Raw genomic sequence first — 25215 nt, forward strand, 5'->3', positions numbered from 1 at the left:
GCAGAGAACACCAAAAACATGTTGACACTCGGCCAAATAAACACAAATATGGCACAAATATGGAGTATGGACAGGGAGCTCACAACTTTCCCAGCTAGACGTAACAATGCTAAGACGAGATGGGATATGACGGGATCACAGCTGACTGTAAAGCCCAGCTTCCCCTGAGGCAGAGAATGGAGCTGTCCAAGACACTAAAACTCCATGCATAGTACTCTAAGCCCCCATTCACTGTTCATATGTAACAAAAGACTGCTGCAAATAGTTGGAGAATCAATGTAAAACTTCACTAACAGCAAGCTGAGTAGTGTTAAATTTGATGGGATACAGTTCAATTGTTATCGTCATTAATGCAGTATATGCATATACTCCACATTACAAGTCATACTACTAATAGACAGTCAGCTTGTCCTTTAGGCTGAGATTTTGTACATTTGCCCTTCACAACATTCAACTAAGGTTTTCTCCCTCCATTTCTCTCCATCTTCCCTTCCCTCTCTCAGCACCATGGACAGCACCTCTGCACTGCCCTCCTCTGTGCTGCAATACTGCATTAGCATCAGTCTCGCTGCTGGCTCTCTCTCTCACTCTCTCTCACACTAACACACACACACACACACACACACACACACACACACACACACACACACACACACACACACACACACACACACAGAGAGAGAGAGACACACACACACACACACACCACTTCAGAGGCAGACAAAGCACCCTCTATTTATCTCAGACAAAAAGATTTCATATCGAGACATATGGCTTTCCCTGACAGAGCCCAAAATAGGATTACATGGCAGTAATGGGTGGGCTGTTAGAGAGAGGCTGCCCATGACCTCATGGTGGGATGGGCAGAGACAATGGCATCCTGCAATTTGCTATGCAAGGCACCAATGACCTTGGACTTGTATCTGGCTCCCTCTATTGGTGCTTTGAAACCACTGGTAGCAAATATTTCTGCATCTGTATACCAACCTATACTCACACTATACTGACTTTGCACACATTCACTCCTCAGCACTCTCAAACATTTCCCAACTCTGAACTCACACTATACTGACTTTGCACTCATTCACTCCTCAGCACTCATGACCCCCCCCCCCCACACACACACACACACACCCACACACACCTACAAGACTTTTAGCACTTTTACATCCCTCTCCCTATGCTACAGACCTTTTATTTATTTTCTTATTTCATCACACGTCAAAACACACACACACACACACACACACACACACATATCTGACTTTCTCCAACTTTTGCACACTTTTTATTTATTATTTTTGATTTCTCCTCCATCTACCCATGTCCTTGATTGCCTAGCCTTTCTGCCCCCCCCCCCACCCCACCCCCATCCCCAACACACACACTTACATCATCACTGTCATCACTTCACATACATACAGCACTCCTCTACATACTTGCTGCACACTGCCCCCCACATACACAGCACATTGTCTTCAGGATCTTCTCCAACACACATCCCTCTACATACTCCTACAGCACACTGCCCCCACCTACCCACACACACACACACACACACACACACACACACAGCTACACACACACACACACACATCTTCACTGTCATCACTCACATACATTACATACAGTACTCTGCTTGCAATAGTAAGTCCCTGACCCCCAACACACACACACTTACATCATCACTGTCATCACTTCACATACATACAGCACACTGCTTGCTACAGTAAGCCTCCTCTACATACTTGCTGCACACTGCCCCCCCCACATACACAGCACATTGTCTTCAGGATCTTCTCCAACACACATCCTCTACATACTTACAGCACACTGCCCCCACCTACCCACCTACACACTACACACACACACACACACAGTCACTGCTCCACTCCCCCCAGCCACACACACATCTTCACTGTCATCACTCACATACATTACATACAGTACTCTGCTTGCAATAGTAAGTCCCTGACCCCCCCCCCCAACACACACACTTACATCATCACTGTCATCACTTCACATACATACAGCACACTGCTTGCTACAGTAAGCCTCCTCTACATACTTTTGCTGCACACTGCCCCCATACACAGCACATTGTCTTCAGGATCTTCTCCAACACACATCCTCTACATACTTACAGCACACTGCCCCACCTACCCACCTACACACTACACACACACACACACACACACAGTCACTGCTCCACTCCCCCCCCCCACACACACACATCTTCACTGTCATCACTCACATACATTACATACAGTACTCTGCTTGCAATAGTAAGTCCCTGCCTCCCCTACATACACAGCACATTATTTCATCAGGAAGCTTCTCCAACACACATCCCACATATTTCCAAGGCTGACAAAATGTGTCTAGAGCTTTTAACTATAAAACATTTCCTCAAGTCACACACCAGCCCCCTCCCAGACCAAGCCCAAGCCTCAGTTCCCTCAGCTCCCTCGGGACATGCTGCAGAGCAACTCAAGCCACACATAGTGACATTTCCATCTCCAGCCATCTAAAATAGCATGCACAATAGCATGCACAACTGGGTACTCCCTCAATGGCCCAGAAAGGACTCATAAGGATGTTGTACACAGTCATACCCAAACAATGTTATGCCACTTAGCAATTCAATATGTTTAACTAAATATATTGCTAAATAATATATTTAATTGAAGGGGTTTTTTCTCCCTGTATCAGAGCTATGTCCTGCATGTATGTGATTGTTGTCCTGCTTCCCTGTGATTGCTGTTTACAGAGAAGGCACTTTCCCCTTGAGGGACAGTAAAGTATATCTTATCTTATCTGACATATGTTGCTGTGGTCTCACAAAACCTGTTGGTGTATTCTCTATAAAAGCTATCACCGAATAGCATGCTCTTATTTTAATTTGAGTGAAAACAAAACAGCTAACAAGTCTAGCTGGGGTCTACATCCTTTCTAAGAAGGGGCAGCCCAAAAAAAAAAGAAAACGAAAAATCTATATGGGAATCGATCCCGCCTGCTACCTGATCCCCAGAACCTTGTTCTGACAATGGCTTTAATGCAGCGCTGTTTTCATGGGATCGCAGAGCAGAGGGGTCGATGGTGCTCAGCGATCGATTCCCCCTCCGGCCCGTCATATGGTCAGAGATGAGGCACTGGGGAAGTGAGTCTCAGGTTTCAGTCCCGGAGACAGACACGCCCTTCGTAAACCTCCCATCCCTCTCATCATCATCCATTTCTCTTAATGGACTCCATTACCCAGGGGCACTTGTGTTTTTGCTCAGAGCACAGCCATCCATTTTATTGCCTCCTTACTGGAGGTAGTGCAGATGTTGCCAAACTGAACATGTTACAGTATGTCTGCAGCTCAGAGTTAGTAAAACAGCAGTATAGACTCTGTGCACGGGTCCGCAGCGTAACCTTATCCTAATCGGAGTGATGTTAATGCCAAGACTAAGGAAACCACAGACACACATACTCAGAGAGAGAGAGAGAGAGAGAGAGAGAGAGAGAGACAGAGAGATAGAGAGACCAGCGGAGAGAGAGACCACAGAGAAAGAGAGAGAGATAACAGGGAATAGAGAGGGAGAGGGAGTACCTAGTTGCAGCTTGTAGCTACAGTCCTTGTATCTATCATATTTCAAACTTCAAATTTCTAACTCACTCGATGCCAGACCTCTATTATATGGTGAGTGAATGAATGAGTTGAAAACTCCTGTTGGATGGCCTCTGTAAATCATTAAGACTGAAGCACACCATGCATCGTTAATGAAATCATGTTCTTCTCTCTCTCTCTATCTCTCTCTCTCTCTCTCTCTCTCTCTTTCTCCTTCCTTTCCATAAATTCATTATTTTTCTTACCCAGTAAATTAAGGAGAAAATACCAAACACCCTTTGGAATATGCATAATACTATGCAATTTGAAACACATATGTATCTAAATCACACACCAGGTTTGTTAGACAGCATAATAATGAGAGCATAACTCAAAATACAGTACTATCACAATAGGGTTGCTCACAGTAACATTGGTATTGCAATACAGTGATTCTGCAGAACTTGATACACTGTCATTTATGATACATTATAAGTATATATACTCTTTTGATCCCGTGAGGGAAATTTGGTCTTTGCATTTATCCCAATCCATGAATTAGTGAAACACACTCAGCACACAGTGAACACACAGTAAGGTGAGCACACACTAATCCCGGCGCATGAGCTGCCTGCAACAACAGCGGCGCTCGGGGAGCAGTGAGGGGTTAGGTGCCTTGCTCAAGGGCACTTCAGCCGGGCCTACTGGTTGGGGTTCAAACCTGCAACCCTCTGGTTACAAGTCCGAAACGCTAACCAGTAGGCCACGGCTGCCCCCAAAAATGTATCAGGGAAGAGTGCGAACGCAGTCCTCCACTACAAATTATGCAGTCGAGATTCCCACATTTGAGGAATTCGTTCAGGTTAGCTACCGCCGAAGTGCAATGGCAGAGCCTCACCAAAGGTGAAACACCTTCTTGATCATGGTATCTCCCCTGCCAGGTAAGTAATCACAATATATGTGAAGAAATAATATCATAAAAGGACAAAAAGCAGAAACGATTTATTTATTGGCTGCATTGTGCTGTCTGAGATGTGTTACAGTAAGTGCAGCGGCAGGAGGAATACATGGCAGGACCTTTACCCGCCTGGGCTTGGTCCACCACTGCTCACTCAACTCTTATGGGGAGGGCTTATGCTAAAAGGGGAACACACTGCCATCAATAACCCTGTTCTGGACTAGCCCAAAAATGAAGCAATTTTCAGCATACACTGACAGTAAAAAAATGCAAACTTCCATTGACAAAGAGACAGTCTCATAAGCAGACATCTGCATTCAATAATTTAGTCTCAAATCACTTCAATTGGTAATATTGACCAGCTGTACAGGTCTTAGGGTCCACAGTCAGCACATCTTACAGACGCAGAACAAGATCACTCTGCTCCAGTCTGTCTGGACAACACTCTGCCCATGACTTTCTCCTGACTCCCTGTCCACCTCCCTCTCTTTGTATGTGTAATACATTCATACATTTCATTAAGGCTCTTGTTGTAGCAGTAGATACACGTTTTGATATGTGCCCATTTCAGTTAACGCTAAACTACCCTTCTGTCTGTGAGGATTTATGGATCCGTTCGTATCCACTGCAAAACCCAAGTCGACAGTAAGGCTTTCCCCAGTCGTGACTGTGGAGGGAGAGTCTGAGAATATTTTGAACTTTCCAAAGAACAAACACCAACATACAGTGCTCTGACTCATACAGTATACAGTCCTATAGACACAGTGCTCTGACTCATACAGTATACAGTCCTATAGACACAGTGCTCTGTTTCATACAGTATAAAGTCCTATAGACACAGTGCTCTGTTTCATACAGTATACAGTCCTATAGACACAGTGCTCTGTTTCATACAGTATACAGTCATATGGACACAGTGCTCTGACTCATACAGTATACAGTCATATGGACACAGTGCTCTGACTCATACAGTATACAGTCCTATGGACACAGTGCTCTGTCTCATGTCTCATGAAGCAGACAGAGAAATGCTGTTTGAAACACATTAACACATTCGATTGGGGTTTTTATCACATACCTATCTATACCCCAATCTGCAAGTAGATCCACTAGCAGTGGCACTGCAAAGCTGAGAATGTAGGGTATGACTTCATCAATCTAGGCTATGACAATCTGTGGAGTGTTCTTAATGGGAGCATGCAAGCCACAATACTACATGGTTAAATACAACACTGAGAACCTTAAGAGCCCTTTGCTGAAGAAACACTGTGTCAGCACCCATTAGCCTATCAACAGCAGGCTTAGGCCATGCATTTCCTCTCACTGATGTACACAAGTCGTCGTCAACACAAACATATTGACAGGAAATGCACCAACGTGACTGAGCCACGTGTCCATTTAGCAAAAGCACAGCCCTGCCTCCAGCTGCCTGGAGAACTGAAATGATATCATGCTAAGTGGGCGCCAGAGAGATTTACCACTCCTTTCTCCTTTGAAGTCTGCTTCTCTCCCTCCTTCTCTTTCTCTCTCTCACTCTCTTTTCCTCCCCTACTAAAGCATTTGACTTCATCACTAGCGTAGGTTACCTTGCCCTCTCAATAAGATGGCTTCCCTCCCCTTCTGAAAACACACCTCCAAATGAGACATACACCGTAGCTGGACACTACTCAACATAGTAATGGCACAAGTCTTCTCAGTTCGGCCTGACCATAGACTGTATATATAGAACTATATATACAGTCTATGGGCCTGACAGAACACATCTGGCTGCTTTGTCTGATATTTATAACATATATCTTCGACCTGTAACAATATAGACAATTCAAGACCACTGAAAGCACTCTGGTTATGTCCTTGAGTGGAGTGTATCAAGATCAGTCACTGGACTGACTTGACTTGGCTGCCAGATTTGTTAGCTCATTCTTGGTGCTGGCCTGGTAATCTAGGGCAGGTGAAAATGCTGCAAATAGGTTGGCAAATGTCTCAACATTGGAGTGCTGATGCATGAGGGCAGTGAACTCGCACAACTCAGTGAGATGATGAATAATGAAATGCATGACCTAAAACTGCAAGCAGTGGCAGCATAATTCTGAGTGATGATGTCAGATGCACTGCAGCAGAGTCAAATGAGAAGGGGATGAGGAGGGGAAAAACAGAGAGTGTGTAGACTCCAGACAGTGTGCCTGCCACAGACAACAAACTCATCACAACATGTATCTGTAAACACATTGTGCTCAATTAGGTAGGTTGGTACCTCTCTCTATATATATTTCTCACTATCTCTCTCTCTCTCTCTCTCTCTCTCTCTCTGCGCATGTGTGCGTGGGCAGGGTTTGATCAAGAGGCTGAAAGAGGCTGAATTTGTGTTTCTGTGTATTTGAGTGTTTTGAGTGTATGAGTATGTATGAATATGGCTATGTTTCAAAAATGTATCTCAAGGTAGCTTTAAAGGATCCATGGATATAGTATTGTTCATTCTCTCTCTGTCTTTCTCTCACTCTCTCTCCCTATCAAATCAAATAAACCATCTCTGTCAACCTACTAACCAACAAGCTACCACTTAAAGTAAACATATGCTGATGCTCAGAAAGCTATTGATCTCAGCCATTTCAACCTTCAGCACAAGCCTTTCTTACTGGAAGCCCTGCTCCAGACTCAAATGAATAATTAACAGCCTAAAATGCACTTTCCAAAAGCTGTTCCCAAAAAGCCTCAGACAGCATCCTACTGACTCAATGACCAACTGCCAGTACAACAATTCAATGATTCAATTCACCTAATCAATAAAGTTAATGAAGATTATTGATAATTATCTATTAAGATGTACTATTCAGAATACTGAGCAGCCCATTTAGCAGTACATAGTAATATCTAGTAGTACTAAGCACCTATATAGTGTTTGCTGTCAGTGACAGATTACAGACACAGTGGAAGTTTCTGAACAGGGAGTGTGTTTGTGTCAGATTAGTCTGTCAGAATACAGTAAGTCACTCTCTCAGGGTCAGAGTCAGTCAGTTTAACGTGACTAAGATTAAAATGTCCACCATACAGTAGGTTGCTGCCTCCCAATCATTCTCTTCCTTGTTGTGACTTTAGCATTAGTTTATTACGCCAATGTAACACCAAAACACATCTGTCACTCTTACTCTTGGTGGTCTTTTTTTCATGTTATCTACAACTTGAGTATTAGATGAATTTTGAATATTTACTTTTATGCATTTTTGCTACAGTTCCACTGCCGGTGAATTCAATGAGAAAGCAACTGTGAGTCACTATTCTAATGCAATACAGCTCTGTGCTTTTGACAATGGGTCATAAAATATCCAGCCAAGTAATTAGATTTGGAGTCATGTGACTTCCAGAATGGCCTCAGAAAGAGCATCTGATATCTTATCTGAAGCACACAAGCATTTTAGGGTAGCAACAGCTTTTGTTCTATTTTATGCAAAGCACGTGTGTGTGTGTGTGTGTGAGAGTGTGTGTGTGTGACAGACAATACAGTCAGTAGTTAATTACATGTAAACATATACTTTACCCAACAGCAATAGGTCAATTTTCGAATCTGCGCAATATTTGTGGTCAGTCTATGACTTATGTGTCTCACAAGGGACTGTGGCCAAGTCAAGCAGCTGGCAGAGTGGTCAGTTTTCTGTTTTGTTGCCACAGTAACAAGGTCCAGAGGGCAACGCTGGCCCTGGCACCCAGTGGCCACCATGCAGTGAGCGGGGGGCAGTGTAATGCAATAAGCCCACTCATCCATTAGTATCTCCTTCCTGAAGGAATCGCATCATGCTCCTCCCAGAGGGAGAGGGAGAGAGAGACAGAGGGAGAGAGGGAGAGGTAGAGACAGAGAGAGGAGGGGAGGATGGGAGTGAGAGTGTGAGAGAGAAAGAGAGCTAGAGGGTCAAGGCCATGAAATGCGAGGAGGGTGCAGGCATAGGAGGATATGATGAGACACAAGAAGAAAGATCTAGAGAGAGTGATGGGGGAAGGGGTTTAAATAATAATACAAATACTAAGTAAATGGTAATAAAATGGATGATTAAATGATTATATTACAGTCCACACATAACCAAAGTATCTTCTCTTCATACAACACCACAATGGCACGGACATGTCCCTGTCTGACAACTAGCTACTCCCCTTTGCCAGCTGGATGGATGGCTGAAGAGATTTGGGGGAGTTTGTCGAGAAAAACAATGCCATGCGCCAACGCCGTGGCGTAGGCTAAATGCCATGGAGCTGGACCGTAATTGGAACCACTGGGCTTTCAGAGATGGGGTGGAGACCATGAAGCACTAGTAGGGTGGGGCTGCCTGCTCGATAACACCACGGCAAAGAGGATTAGAAACGGACGGCGCTCTCGAGCTCAGACCCAAACTATCATCGCAATAAGTCCACAAATTACATGTAGATAAGTATGTGGATAATTTAAGTCAATTTGGGAGAAACAGCATAGGCCACAGACTGCAGACCACCTCACTAAGGCAGTTAGTGTGGGCACTGTATGCTGTTGAGCTGGAGTTTAACTGTGATGACCACAAAGTGTGTTGTCATGGCCTATATTGATCAGGTTATTAGCACTTGTTAATTAGCGAATAATTGGTTACCAGAAAATACTGATACACTAATTTCACCCATTTCTCTCCAAACAGTTTTATTGGCTTGTAACCCGCTAGCAACCTACTCTAGATGGTTTTCCTGAAATCCAGTCATCCAGTGGCCTTGATGGTTTCAGGTTCCAGGTAAAACACCTCACAGCATACAGTTTCGTTGGGTGCTGTATGACAAAGGGAATGAACCTCTTAGTGTGAAGAGTGTATTTTTAGACCCCCCCCCTCCAAGTATTTCCTTGTTGTAGCCTTGTACCTCCTTGTTCTACGTAGAAGCAAACTTTTTGTACTGCACGCCATGTTAGTGCTTTTTACCCATTATATTGTTTTCAGATTATTTTTAGAAAGCTTCATTTTTAGCAAGGCTCCCTGTGCTTTGCCTATAAATAGACCTTGCATTACTTTCCAGTGCTGTGAGGTTGTACGATTTCTGAAGGCATCCAGAGACTAAACGATCAGAAAAGAAGACAGCGTGTTTAATTTATTCACACAGAGCTTACGCTCTGATAAGACTCTAAGGTCACTGTAACTTTTTCACAAAATTGTTCACACCCTCCTGGTTCCATCAGTCTTCTTTTCTCTCCTTCTTTCCCTCCCCCTCCCTCCCTCTTTCCCTCCCTCCCTCCCTCCCTCGTTCTTTTCCCTCCCTCCCTCCCTCCCCTCTTTCTCTGACATCCTGGAATAGATGTGCGTGTCTTACACTATCACTGCAGGGCAGAGCAGGCATAAGGTGGGGCATCAATCATGCATGAAACACAACAGAATCTCCCCTAAATCCCATATCAAAGCAGCCCCTTGCCTTCCTCACCAACTGGTACAGTCAGTTTACCACAGACACAGCACCACTAACCTCCATCACAATGTACCCTGCACAGTGTTTTAGCAGTGTGTTTTTTAGTGTATCACTTTTGGCTTCGCGTGTCAGTGATGTCAGAACCGGGTTTAGCCTGGGTGCTTCTGGGTCTGTGCCGCTGATTAAAAAAAAAACAAGTCTGACCCACACTGACACAGAAGCCGACTCATGTACTGGACCAAACAACTACCATATGGTGCTCCCAGCCAAACCCACGCAATGCACAACTACTGCCCAGGTCAGTGGTCAACATAATAGCTCAACCTACCACAGAAGAGCACAGTACCCAAATGTCAATCCGAAATACTGCTAGACATTCTCATCTCACCAAAGTCAGCAAGCCATCAGTGGTGGTATTTCAGTGCATGTGTATCCATGTAATATCATTGAATGTCAGAGAATCAAAGAGCACCACTCTGTTATGTGAGTGTGTGTGCATGTGTGTGTGTGTGTCTGTCTGTCTGTCTGTCTGAGTGAGTGTGTGTGTGTGTGCCTGAGTGTGTGTGTGTGTGGTCTCTCTCAGAATCTGTAGGGAAGGGCTGCTTTAGCAGCAGTTCAGTCGGTCCATTACTGGAATCTAATTAGGCAGAGAGACTGAGCCCTTTATCAAGGACCACCGCCCGTCGTAAGTCAACACTGCCCAAAAGGAAGCAGTGACGGCCTAGAACACCGAGGATCTGCCCATGAGCCATACACTTGGGTTCTCATTGTGAACAAAAATGTGAAGCACAGCTGAAGTACAGCAGTATCACCGAAAAAAATAACAGAATCAGACAGGAGAAATAAATTTGACAAACATGAAATAAAAAAGTGCAGTCTATTTGTGTTGACGGTAAATGACTACGTTTTATGTCTAGGCCTATATCCTAGTTTATGGGATGATTATTAGACATGCCATGTGCATTTAGTCAACACATAGCTAAGCTACTCATGTCACAGGACATCAGCTGACCAAGAAAGCTGTGGAGATAGAGATGGAGTCGGGAAAATAGGTAGAAAGATGAGAAAGGCACAAGACCTTCATACCCGAGGCCTACAATCTAATTCCAATTTAAGGTCTTTATTTACCCTACAACTAGCCTAACATTATATGTCCTGTCCTGTGGTCATGGAACAAAAACAATGATAACATCAAAAGAACTTCAAGAAGAAGAAACATTTCGTCCTAAGCCTTCATTCAGTCAGCCTATAAGCATAAATAGGCAGCCTATAGGCATACATTTGCATTCAAACATTAGCCAATAGCCTAAATTTGCACGGAGCCTGAGTGGCACCCTGTGCGTCTAGTCATACCATCACCTAGCCACACTCCGCAGATCATCAGGTGTAGCCTACCAGCTGCAAAACTGTAGCTGGATGGGACAGTTCATTCTACCATCAAAAGCCATAAACTCTGAGATAATGATGGAGATTGGTAAAAGTAACACACGATAAGGCTAGACGGAATATGACCAAATGGCTTATTGCAGTATAGCGAGCTTACGCTATTTTACGTGCTGTTTTATGGGGAACTAGGGGTGCACTTACAAGATTCGGTAACCAGGGCAACGCCTTTGACCATCCTCATCCTGTAAGCACTAGATGGGCAAGCTTGTAAAACACAAACACTTGGTTTCGGACATTTCAATAGTAAAGGCGTCAACTGTGCGGTTTCAAGCCGAGACTTCGCCGCACAGTAGAATTCGTATGACCCACCTGGCGGATGCGGTTCTGGTGTGGTGGAGAATCTCCCTCCGGCGACGTGTTGGTTGAAGAAGCCATTTTCCAGTCTCAGTCGGAGCCGCCCCTCGCGTGACTTTCTTCAGGATGCTTTGACATTCAGTCACTGCGCAGTGGTAGATGGAGAGGTGGCTGACAGTCCGAGCCTAATATGATGGCTTTGGACCGGGCCTTAGTTACTCGATGAGGCGTTCCAAGGCATACTGCAGCGTCTAGCCAAGGAGAGTGGTCCCAAACCGAGCCGCTGACAGAACGATTTCTTTACACAAAGTATACCCGTTTGGAACCAGTGAGGTGTGTGAGCGCGCCTCGGTGCAGTACTCTCGTGTCCGCAGGATAAAGTGCGCTTGTTATGCTTTTTTCTCTCTGCTGCAGCAGTCCTCTAACAGCCGACCATGAATTGAATGAGTCATGGAAGCGCGATGACAGATGGGTTGAAGTTCGTAAAATACTAATTTGCTGTAAAATGTTGGAATACTGTGCCGAGTGCCGTCACTTCACGTCGTCTCTTGTCTCACATAAGGGGGTGGTTTTCAACATCGGACAGCCACACTATCCATTTGTCCCTCCCTCTCTCTCTCAACAGTCCCTCACTCTTACAGTCCACTCTCAGACAAACCGCCCATACGAGCAAATAGATACACCTTCAGAGCCAGGATGACAAGGCAATATCAAAACAACAGAAATCGATACACAGAGCTTTCAGGGAACGTAGAGGGGGGGCATCACCACTCAGCCATGCCTTCGTTGGTGTGTGGTCTTGAGAGTTATGAGGCTACATCAGCACGTTAACCTGGTGTCTTGATTAGATTTTACAACGATAGTGTATGAGATATGCTTGGTTTGCAGAAACCTTGTTTCAGTCTCAATTTCTCTAAGTATTTGTTCTGAGACTGCTCGAAAAAAAGTAACCAGGAAGGACAGTCAGAGTGAAACGGTAAGATGAGAACATCATGCAGTGGATACGTCTACATCCAGAGGCTTATATGTAGGCTTATATGACAGCTTGACTACGCTACTGCAGCACTGGTAACTAAGCATACAAGCAACAGACAGCATAGGGAAATCTAAAGCAACCATAAATGTACACTTATGTACCCTGCATATATCATAGTGGTCATTCAATTGGAGAACCTCACTGACGTCACTGCTGTTTCAGGAGTATGACATCATACAGCTAGAGATTCATGAGTTTCAGGGAGTTGCCTGCATCTGGACCACTGGCTGGATCAACCATTACCAGTAACCAGTTGGTGCCAATAATACAACTGATCTTGGATGATTTATATATTATATCAAATTATGACAATTGTCCATTAAGTTAACAAATTGTATCCCACTAAAGAGGAATCAAAGAGTAAAACCATGTCTTTATCAGATGCTTATCAATCTGATAAAGAAAGGGGTTCTCAACGTTTTCTGCTTTAAGCCCCACCTATTCATACTTGTAACAGGCAGGGGCCCATTAAAAAGAACCCCAATTTGGGCGTCTGTTTTCTTTTTTTTTTTGAAGTAGTCTTAGTAGTTTGTAGTTAGTAGTCTAGCTTAGTTTGTGGTAACATATTAGGCATTTCACTAGCATTGACATTTTTTCACTTCAGGAACTTTTCCATTTTTCACTATAGCTGTGTTCGAAATGTTCACTCATTCACTATATAGGGCACCATTAACATAGTTTCTGTCCTACAAAGTCAGATGCAAGAATGGGGTCCAAGCAGTTTTAGAGTATGGGGACATTGGGTGTTTGGGCATTAAGACTGTCAGGCAGGAATCAAACCTGGGTCTTTTAGGCAGCAGGCAGATGACTTACCACTACAGAATATAGAAAAATAGCATAGGTGATTCTTGAGTAATGTGTGTGTGAGAGAGTGAGGGTTTGAACCTTTTAATCGTGAGACATTAGCTGCAATGGGGAATTTGGAATTCAACTTGGGATAGGGAATCTAACACATTTACACTAATTCATTTAGCACGTTTAATCCAAAGTGATTTACATGTCAATTATATTACAAGGATTACATTGTCCCTGAAGCAACTTGGGGTTAAGTGCCTTCCTCAAGGCCACAACGGTCGAAGCCAGGAATTGACCCCACAACTTTCCCAGCTACTGCATGGTCCTGCATGCTCCAGCTCCTTAACCACTACGCTGCCACCACCCTACAACACAGGTGGTTCCTGCTTGTTGATTTAAATCATCATCCAAATCATGTCCACATTAATGTGTTGGCATAGTACGGCAGATTCTTAACAATGCAGTCTACCTACCTGGCTACGATTGAGGTGAGTCTCAAACCCGGGACTGTTGGGCTGCAGGCGGATGACTTACCATTGAGCTATGGAGCAAATCACAGTTTTGACATGTGTGTCAGAGTTAACAATTGAATGGATACAGTTATTTATTTATTTTTTTGAAATACATTTTGCATGTGTCCAAAGATTATTGTTATGATACTGCAAATGAAGTTTTGTGATGATGGCCACTTTACATGATGAGATAGGGGCTACAAAGTTATACTGGGACACTTTCTTGTTATGCTCATTGACATGTAACTTAAAAGTAATTTAATGTATCAAAAATCAGAAAAAGACACTTTTGTCAGCATAATCTATAGATAAAGTGGAATGAGTTTCAAGACAATGGAATTAATGGCCGGTGACTTTCATTTTACTTAAAATTTTAGAGCAGGAGACCAAAGTTGAAACAATATAGATGAATGGATTAAAATGCCTCGTTGTTGAGATATGAGCCAAAATGTAAAAACCATACTCTGAATTTTCAAGTTCCTGGGCCTGTGTTTTTTTGCTCTACATCCACTTTTACAGGGAGAAAAATAAGAACTCCATAATAATAATAATCTGAACAAAAACAATATAGTTCACGCAGCTTCTCTGCTTGGACACCTAATAATGACTAACCAGGTCATTAACACATACTGACAACTTCCACAATTATAGTGCACAGATTCCATATGATCACTCCACACACCTCTTAGTGACTTTAATGTCTGCACTGTTTACCATTGCAACTTTAATTCTTCTTATTATATCTTTATTTTTGCACTAAAGACTTTAGGACATTCCAGGTTTAGGGGACAATTTAGACAGATACACTTTTTAACATTTTCTGTAAAAGTAATAAACTACTAAATTATTTGATTTATCCAGCTCAGGCATCAAAGGTATTTTTTCCCTTTGTTTATTTAAAATATGTAAATTATGTTAAAATATACAAATACATTTTTACATTTTTATAATCACTTTTATAGCCACCCCACATTTTTATCCAAAAATACCCTGTTAACTATTAACTGTGTTACTCTAATTACAGTACAGGTTTCGGATCAATGTTGATATATTTTACCTGAAGAACAAAATCTAGGTGTGAAATGTAGCAAGGTCAAGTACCAATTTTAAGGGGTTCCACAACTATTCAGTAATCATGTAAAGGAACCACTTTTTCCAGCAAACTATTATCATTATTGGGGTTATTGTTATAAAATATTAAAGGAAGCAAATTCATTCTGAGAAAAAGTAAAGTCTCATATAAAGAATAAATATTTTAAACTAAAACAGGTCACCCAGAATTATTGCCACCCCTGCTTGAAATACCTTCTTAAGCCTCCCTTTGCCAATAAAACAGCTCATAATATTCTCTTATGACACCGCATAAGGTTAGAGAATACAAAGCAAGGGATTTAAGACATTCATCTGTACAAAATCTCCGCAGATCATCCAGATTCCTAGGTCCACGCTTGTGCATTCTGCTTGATTTTGTGTTCAGCAAACAATTTTGGCTTGATCTGGACGTTTGCTTTGGTTGATTGGCCTGATGAATGATCCAATAATGACCCACTTTCAGTGTCTTGGCAGAGATTGACAGATTTCCATTGAAAATGTTCAGGTTTTTCTTGGGGTTCATGATACCATGCACCTTAATAAGGTTGGCAAGGCCCTTGAAAATGACAACAATAAATAAAAATAAAAATGACAATAATAACAATATAACAGCCCCTTCACCACAATTCTCCACAAGTATAGTCATTCTTTTATGTACGCCAAACCCACCTAAAGTGTTTCCTGCTATATTTCATCTGACAATAGACCACAATTCCAGACAAAGTCACTGTGGCATTCAGTAACTCATGCCGTTTACATTTGGAATTAAATGACAGAAAAGGCTTTTACCTGGCATGCCCTATACATAATTGTATTAGCAGTGAGGTCACTTTTGAAGAGGGGGGACTTGGTGACCCCAAGATGATACCTTTTTCTATAACTTTTCAACAATGGTTCTTATGGAATTGTTTGCCTCTCTTACAATCTACCATACTGTGCATGGGGACAAGATAACCATGGGTATTTGTCCAAGCATATGTCACATTTTCCATTGATAAGCACATTTTAATTATTGTTTTAAATGTATATATGGGCATTTTCAGCCAAGTATCTAGTTTCTTTTTTTTTTTAATTTAAATTTAGTGTATTCTCTTGTCTTTCCCATGTTGAAAAATGACTAGGGGATTTAGCCTCTGTCACTTTATTTTCATACCTTAGTGAAAAAGAAAGTCATGAACTACTTCTTAAATTCTACTTTTCTGATTAACTTAAAGAATTTGAATATAAATAGGAAAATGCTTCTGTTGCATTTGTATAAGATTTTCTAGTGGTGCTGGTGCTAATAATTGTGGGTGACATGTTTTGAATAAAAATATTTATTTCTTAATGAGATTTTACTTTTTCTCAGAATAAATTTGCTTTCCTTCAAGGTTAGATTTTTCCTCATTGCTTTCGTGGGACTAGAATAAATCATCAAAAGATTATTTTGGATACCGTTTTTTAGTCAGCTTTACCAAGGGTTCCTATAATTGGGTCATTTCTATTTAACTTTCTCTATGAGGTTGAGTTGGCTCAGAATTTCATTACTGGTATTGATGTGACGTCTTGATCAAGTATTTGACAATAAACTTGAAATCATTACCTTGTGAGATCCCCTAACCTCAGTTCACCTTTCCAACTTGGTGTGATGTTACCCCTTGCGACTGCAACGTCACAAAAGTATTTTCTCTAACCGCACACATAAATGTTAAAGATCTTTCGAGGAGGCCAGCTTTCCTTTTAAGGCATCATCACTCATGAGCACACTCATCACTTGGTGATTTACTGCCACTTCAAGTGCAATACAGAAGATGCCTAAAACAAGATCAGTGTGACACATATATGGATGTCTGAAAGGAGATCAGTTTCCAGTGCAATACAGATGATGTCCAAGAGGACTCACCATTTTTAAGGGAGAGACCTTTTCTGCGTAATTTACCCTGCCTAGGATCTAAAAGAGGAGAGAACACATGATTGGGCTATTTCTAGGATGAGGATGGAATTTTGTGACCGACATGAGATGCACTTATTTATGCGTTTAAGGATTTATGGAGCTGCAAAAGAGTAGGACACATTTTGTTGTAGAGTATTAGGATTGTCAAGTGTGACTGAATAGGAGTCCATGTTTATAGCCAATCACCAATCGGCGCTGATGCAGCAATCTCTTCCAGCATGTTTTTGCATCCCATAATACAACTACATTAACACACTGATTTGACAGGACTGAAAAGCTGTAACTGTAGTAAAGTATTGAAATTACAGAAGACTCCCTTGTAAAAAGTGAGAAGATATCTTCTGTCACAGGCAACCATGTCAATATGTGTAGAGACCAACTGTTTTTCAAGCAATACAACCATCTGACAACCATTACTTTCCAAGTGTTTATCTATCAAGTTACGTGGATATTAATTAAGATGAAGCCTCATTAAAAATATACAATTTATTAGAGATCCACCTTTAAACATCAACAACAAAAAAAGCTGTAAGTATTGAAAACAACAATATGACCATTACAATAAGGACAACGTACAAACAACTACTTAGCAGCAACAGCTTATGAGAACCACAATCCTGTTCTTTTCATTTCATTCACTCAGCTTGGTTTTATTTTGCGGGGCTCTCCCTCAGGCCGGCGTGAGCTGGTCCAGTTTGTCATGGGAACGGTTGGTAAGATGGGCTTCCAGAATCTCCCCAAAGAGACCCCTCTTCAGAAGGTTGTATGCCATGGGCAACAGTTGACGGATCACTTTGTAAAAGTACTGTGCGGGAACATGCAAACACTAGAGTTACTTCTCATATTCTGCTGAAATTCATGATTTACTTATATGCTGTACTTGAGTTTCATGGAATTTTGGAATCTTATATTGTTGCGGAACGGAATCTTTTGTTAGAATGTTCAAAATTCCCCTGCTGAAGGGTTAATCTTTTCAGACCATGACGTATGGTACTTGTGAAACCAAGGTGAGAACTAATGTATGCATGCATATTTCTATATGAACTCATTGACACATACAACTTCAGCAAGTAATTAATGATGTCATAGCCACAGTCAAACTCATTTAGTCAACACCATTTCATTAGACACATTGACAACTCTATTGTTTTCAAACATACCCCTATAATATGTCTGCATGATTTATGTGCATTTTTAGAGGTACTTACATGAGACCCATAGCAAAAGAGGTCAATTCCCAGCTCATAGCCCATACCATAATCACACTCATCATTAGCAAACTGGACAAAAGTGATCATCTCCTGAATCGGGGCAAAAGCCTTCATCCTTTCCTCATCGTTTTTGGCCTCAGCTATTGCCTTGCATATCCTCTTTAGTCCAGCTAAGGTAATTCAGACAAACATCACTTATTAAGAGCACCACAATTCAAAATGGCTTACATCTACGTCAACCTGTTATTTAGACAGTCCAGCTACCTACCGTCCGTCTCTGGCAACTCCCTGTATCCAACGTCATTCTTGTCAACAGGAACTACAATGCCTGCTCCATGGAATGTCTTTGTGACCACCTATGACCATGCAAGCCATGGAGGAAATTACAGGTGGAATCTCCCACTAATTATCTGACCAAGGTTGAGGCATGTCTTATTAATGCTGGTTAACCTACTATGCTGATTCCATGTGTGAACTAACTATACATACACATTAGGATGCCATACCTTAATGCCATCTATTTTTATATAAATGAAAATTACCTTGCACTTATCAGTGCTACAGTATGAGCTACATTCAAAATGACAGAGAATGTGTCATAATATCAAAATAAAAGTCTAGAATATCCTTATTTCAGCTGACTAGTATATACTGTATACCTTCTTGTCTCTCAGCTTCATGCCTTTGGTTTTCTGCTCCAGAGGGAACCCCAGAGACTCTGCCGCCCCTCTCAGCTCCTCCTCCATATTCTGCAGGGCAGCTTCATCCTTCCTACCACCTCGCTCCTTCCTCTTCCTTGCCAGGAACAATCTGAGAGTCACGGTCATTAGGAAATAAGAGAGGGGGTATGAATCAATACCACACACATCTGCCCAATACACGAGGCCGATAGAGACTGAATTCACTGAAACACATACTGTGCTACTGCTCAAATGCCCGCCTGTTTACTTAATATCTATGCTGGATATGATCTCCACTAGCGGGCCAAATCAAAGCTCAAACATCTCTGATCCATAATGTTCCGTATCAGCTATTGGTAACATCCATGTGACTTAACTGGACTCATGATTCATGTCAAGGCCGTAGCCATGATGTCAACATTTGGGGGGGTAAATCTGTGACGGGGTCTGGGGGACCCCCAAACAGAATTTCAATACATTGCATGAAAATATGCAAAAATATTTATAAAAATCAAAACAAGTCATTGGTGAAGTCAGTTAAGTAGGCATTCCAAACTTTCGATGGACATAGGCATGGACAGATTATGAGCCCCTGGGCACAAATGCTAAGAATTAAAAAAATAAAAACAAAGTAAAAACTTAAATAATGACTTCTGGTGAGTTTTGTGGAAAGAGAAGAGTAGGGTGTTACAAATTCATCATTTAAACCAGGGGTGCCCAATTTGACCTGCCCACGCTCTGTTCTATTAACTTAAAGACTGGTTGCAGTTCACTATCTGGCCACAGTTTAACATTGTTTTAGATGGGGCGATAAGGGTGGCGCTATTGAGCATCTGTCAGCGCAGATCCATAGTCATGATGATAAGAGTGAGGAGGGCTGATAATACATGTTCAACTTCAAATGTATGGAAACAAATTGTGTTGCACAAAAAGTTGATGAAAAAAAACATGGTTTCCATTTAAATATGTCTCCATATTTATTAATAATGAATTAATATTGATGCAAATAACTTTCTTCCAAGACATAGAATTGTTCCATAGGTTTTTCTTCAAAGATTTTGACTGCTTCAGATACACCGTATATTTTTACTGTTCAATATTGTTCAATCACTTTATGACATTAATAAAAGTAATGTAAACACAGTGCAATGACAAGCACCGTAATGAGTAGTGTTTTTTTAATTATACATACATTTCAATTTAATGGTCCACGACTTGAACAGTTTAGCCCACAGCACTCCACCCCGATTCATTGTTGGCCCTTGACGGGGAAGAATTTAGGCACCCTTGATTTAAACTAAAAGAGCACTAAGTTTCACTTTCGTTATCATGGCGAGAAAACAGGCTACTATATGGAAAATACATTGAAGTTCTCTGAGTCGGATCGGCTCCAAAAATTAATAGGGTTTTCTTAGCCTGTGGTACACCTTTCCACCAAGTGTTGTGAAAATTGTACCAGTACATTTTGCGATACTGTTGACAGACATACCGCACCGTAGTATGGTGCAGTAAATGGAAGGTTTTGGTAGCGCGAAACCACCAGGGAAAAAGCACTCAGGGTTGTACTCTCTCTGGAACCATCACTAGGCTACTAATTTGCGTTAATTATGCTTGATTACATTTGCCAATGACCATTACAGATGGTGATGCTTGTTGGTTTCCTGTAGTATAGTGTTTTTTCTTCATTTATATATTTTTTTATGTCAGCATATCTGAATACATGCCACATACATCACAATTCTAAAAGTCAACTGATTTAAGATGAACAGCTACTTTTGGATTTAAAAAAAAATAATCTGCATACTGTCTGATGGTAGATACTTACAGAACAGCTCCAAAGAGATTATCTCCCATCTGTGTGATGGAGCAGCCTTTCTTGGCCTCGTTTTCTCCAATAAAAACTGGTAAGGCTTCAGGAGAATCTCTGAAGCACAAACATTTCAACATTAAATTACTATTACTTAAATATTCAAATATCACATGAGGACAGCAGTGTTTCCCATACATTGACTTATTTGTGGCGGCCCACCACAATATCAACATTGACCACCACACAATGATTTTCCAGGTTGTACTAAATTGTGCTTAAATCTGGTTAGCATCATAACCACGCTGTGCTAATTTGTTAAAAACGGTTGTTTTCAAGTTAATTCTGCAAACCAACCACCACAAATTGAATTCAATTCTGTGGGAAACACTGGACAGGCATACTAAGAACTAAGATGATGTCCAACCTGAAGTAGCCCATGTGGTACTGGGTTTCAGCCCTTCCTTGCAGTATGGTCTGAAGCTCAGGTGGGTCATAGAAGTGCCTGCAGTGCAGGTGGAAGTTAGGCTGGGGGTTTGAGGAGGACTTGTGCCTTTCAGAGAGAATGTCAAAAGGCCCAACAAGCTGCAGTCCAAGAGTCTCTCTCAGGGCATCTTGTTTCAGTGAGAAATATAGAAGTATTCATGTTAAAACAGACCTCTCATCCCATTGCTCATCTCAACAACTAACTTCATGAATGAGATACATGAGTTACTAACAATAAATTAGCAACATACCCCGTGGACTTTCTGGTGACAGACGCTTACAGAAGTCCCAGAAGTGGTAAAAGTCGTCTGGCATGCGAAGCTTGTACAGCCGCTCCACTTCCTCCCTCACCTCTGCTGACACGTCACTAACAAGGGAAGCAGAGTCCTGTCCATCCTGTCCTTTACGCGGTTTCTTGGCGTCACCATTGGCTGAATCTGCATTCTGTGAACAGTGGAGAATTGTTAATCTATTATGTAAAAACGCATGTCCTTAAACTGTGATGCCCGACAAGTTAGAGCTTGAACGCTTGTAGCCTACATCCTCAAATATCTAGATACATGTTAATGTGCATGTTAGATGACGTTGGACTGTGGTGTGCATTCGGTGTCATAATACATAATAGCATAAAATGTAGGCCTATTTACAAACGGACTAACTACAATGTCACTGCAATGAAAACTTGGCTACAACCTAAGTTGTAAGATAATAATCGTATGAGAACGTTAACGTAAACAATGTTGCAAAACCATCTTCCTGTGTCCATGTTTACGTTTCGGTCGGGCTGTTCCGAGCTAGCATCGTTTTAAAAACAAAGGATTCCTTTAAATGCTGATGTAACATGTTTAGTTTACTTGCTAAATTTAACTTAACGTTTAGTCTACGAAAAAGGAACACTTGCCATTGTTAACAATAACTTAGCTGGAATAACATTAGCTAACACAGTCGATATCCTTTTTCCTCAAAGCCTTATTGCAAATATAGTGATTAAGTGTATACATGGCACTATTACATGGCACTCATGAGTTCATGTCAAAGAGATTGCTATGGTTGTCTGTTATGGGTTGCTGGTTTGTGGCACACGACCGTGCTAATTGGATCTTCAAATTACCGCTGTTTCTCTATTTAGCAAAATAATCTTAAATGCAGCAGTCTATGCAGTTAAGTTACCGCTGTTGCCTACTATCGAATAGCCTTACCTGAGGTTCAGATTTTGGTTTTCTTTTCCCGCGCCCTGCCATTTCGTTCTCCCCTTGTCCGTTCACGGCGTGCCTCCGCAAAATACGTGAACACTTGTGTAATCAGTACCAGAAATATCCCAATTTTACAGAACAGTGTCCTCTAGTGACTTGGAATATAAATGGCAACTTTAGTGTTGACATGAATCCATGCAAAAACAGGATATAGTAGGGGGGGCTATGTGTCTAATTTGGGGGCTTGTGGGATTCACATGTTAATTTTTGGTATTATAGTATTATATCTTTGTTCTAGGGGTTCTTAAGAGTAAAAAAAAAAACATGTCTAATTCAGAAAAGGTCAAATATGGTGTTTTGTCCATAAACCTCACATTGCTGGTATTATAGCATAGGGTTTGGTGCCTACAAGGTGTGCAAAAGTGGGCCACATAAACAATACAACATTATAAAACATTTTTAGGCTGATAATTGATCTCTTTAACAAGAAACTGTGCCTAAAATTCTCGAAATTGTCCGCTAAAAAAATAATACTTCAATATCAATACAATCAATTCATGCCTATTAGTGTGCTTGAGTGTAGGCCTAGCCTGCTCTGTCAGTTCTTGTCTACACCCATTCAGAGCACAAAGTGCAGAGATCTCTGTTAAATCAAGTTTAATAGACTTAATAGACTTTTACATAGTATCAGCTGAAGTCTGTAAGGCCTTCCGTAGCTTATGTAAGTGTGATGAAAAGAAAGGGTAAAGGATCAGATTGACAAACAGAGAGGTGTGTGTGTGTGTGTGTGTGTGTGTGTAACAGAGAGAAAGATAAAGGGAGACACTACCAGCATGGATGGATTATGAACTTTCAGGCCCCTGGGCCCAGATGTATTAAGGGGCAACCCACTAATTGTTGTGGGGGACATTTTAAAAAATGTATTCGATATGATTTCCTATATTCTGTTGCATTTTGGGGATGGCAAATACAATTCAATCAGATTCACAGCATATATGTTGATATGATGTGTTGATATTGAGGCAATGATTCCATGCAATGGCTTGGGCCCCCTGACTCCTTGTCTCCCCTGGGCTTGGGCCCGGTAGGCCCATGCAGTAATCCATCCCTGACTACCATTGACAGTTGGCTGATGATAGCTGGCAGTGATAGAATTTAGAATATCGAATAACCTGAAGCACATAGTGCTCTGTTCTTCATGGTTGGTGATATTAGTGACCTTCTAGCCTTCTACATTTGAGCAAGCACATTTTCATAGTCCATGGTGCCACAGTCTAGTTAGGTTATATTCTGAGGTGTGTCTTTCTGTTAGTCAGGTGATGGCACACATATTCTAAAAGAAACAGATTTTGGGCTATGCATCCAGTGGCAGATATGTGTGGACTGGTGAATGAACCATCACTAGAGACATATGCCAAATTTCTTGTTTTTGTCCATGAGAGAGTATAGAGATGGGGATCATAGATCAGCCAACGATTACATTGTTACAGTGCAGTTATCTTACAAGAGAACAAAACAGTTTGGCTCAGGAAAATATCTGTATCTAGTTTATTAACTAAAAACCCAAACAGTGAATATGAAGAAAACAGTTCCTAAGGCATTAAACTGTAATGTTAGTCTAAAACATTAGAGGCTAGTTTTCTTGAATATCATGGTGTAACTGACAGGAAATATATCAGGTTGTGATTACAATGTAGTGTAAACATAGGGTACATGTTCTGCCTAGAATAAGTGAGAGTTCTGGACCTTGTACAGGGCAATTCCACGGAAAATTGACTTTTTGTCACATCCATAACGCCAGTGAAATGCCTTGGCATTTGTATGATGTGAATGATAACATTTATTTTTTGTGCATTTTTTCTCATGTACATTCTTCAGCCAAAAATAGCAAATGCTCAAATTTCATGTAATCATTCACATCATACCATACCATCACATTTTATTGGCATTATGGATGTTAATAAAAACATAATTTTCCATGGAATTGCCCTACAGCACCCTCTAAGGAAGAAAGACTGGTATCCTACAGGCTAAGTAATGGATAAGATATGGGGTCCTAATTTTAATGATGACCAAAGGGCAAAGTCTTAAAGCTGCAGTTGGCAAGTCTGACAGATTGAGGGGAACTCTCATGCCCCTCCCCCACTACTACCGAGCACCCTCTCATCGAGTTTGTGCTCGTCAGTGCGTACCAGACTGCCCCAGACTGTGATTGATAGTCAGATCTCACACAGCCCTGCTCTGATTGGACCAGAAGAACCGGGAGCTGTGGATTTTTGCAAAACAAATAACAGGCTCTAGGTGGAGGTAGAAGTGCGGGTTTTTTCTAAAACCGGCTGATTTATGTTGTTCTATCGGAACATAGCGTCGGTTTCAGTGAATATGATCAAAAAAATCTTGCCAACTGCAGCTTTAAGTCTAACTAACTTTAATAACTAGGCAAAGTCAATTAGCTGATTTAACACCCTAGACCTCTGAAGTTCGCCTACAAAAAAAGCTGCCATCTTTGACATCCGGTATCTGGCGATTTTTCCTATGGGAAAATAACATGGGGATTTTAACTATCGCACCTGTTAAACTCTCACGGGGATGAAAAAGTCTGAAATGCAGACGTTTTCCTGAACATACTTTTGTCCTCTGCCTTTGAATGGATACTGTGATCTCCGGTAGGCCTACGTGAAGGTGGCACACTCAGGCGAGGATTACATTAGGCAGCGGCAAGCGGCAGCGGCAAGCATAACAACGCTCAGACCATAATAAGTTCTATCTTGTTC

At 41.6% G+C, this 25215-nt stretch overlaps 1 protein-coding gene and 1 non-coding gene across 2 annotated transcripts; both read right to left on the reverse strand.

Annotated features, from left to right (window-relative positions):
- Window positions 1–4381: 4381 nt before the first annotated feature.
- Window positions 4382–4541, reverse strand: LOC125308690. The gene has a single exon (XR_007195936.1). It is a non-coding gene; the product is annotated as a U1 spliceosomal RNA (small nuclear RNA).
- A 12994-nt stretch (window positions 4542–17535) lies between these two features.
- Window positions 17536–22531, reverse strand: LOC125300268 (histone PARylation factor 1). The gene is made up of 8 exons (XM_048252026.1): window positions 22448–22531; window positions 21500–21692; window positions 21190–21376; window positions 20781–20879; window positions 18935–19085; window positions 18544–18631; window positions 18273–18445; window positions 17536–17869 (listed from the first exon to the last, which is right to left on the reverse strand). Exons 1-8 carry the CDS (start codon window positions 22487–22489, stop codon window positions 17735–17737), a joined length of 1068 nt encoding a protein of 355 aa, XP_048107983.1. The 5' UTR covers window positions 22490–22531; the 3' UTR covers window positions 17536–17734.
- Between the last annotated feature and the right edge of the window lie 2684 nt (window positions 22532–25215).

Source organism: Alosa alosa, chromosome 1 (assembly GCF_017589495.1).
Source record: "Alosa alosa isolate M-15738 ecotype Scorff River chromosome 1, AALO_Geno_1.1, whole genome shotgun sequence".
Lineage (NCBI taxonomy): Eukaryota > Metazoa > Chordata > Actinopteri > Clupeiformes > Clupeidae > Alosa > Alosa alosa.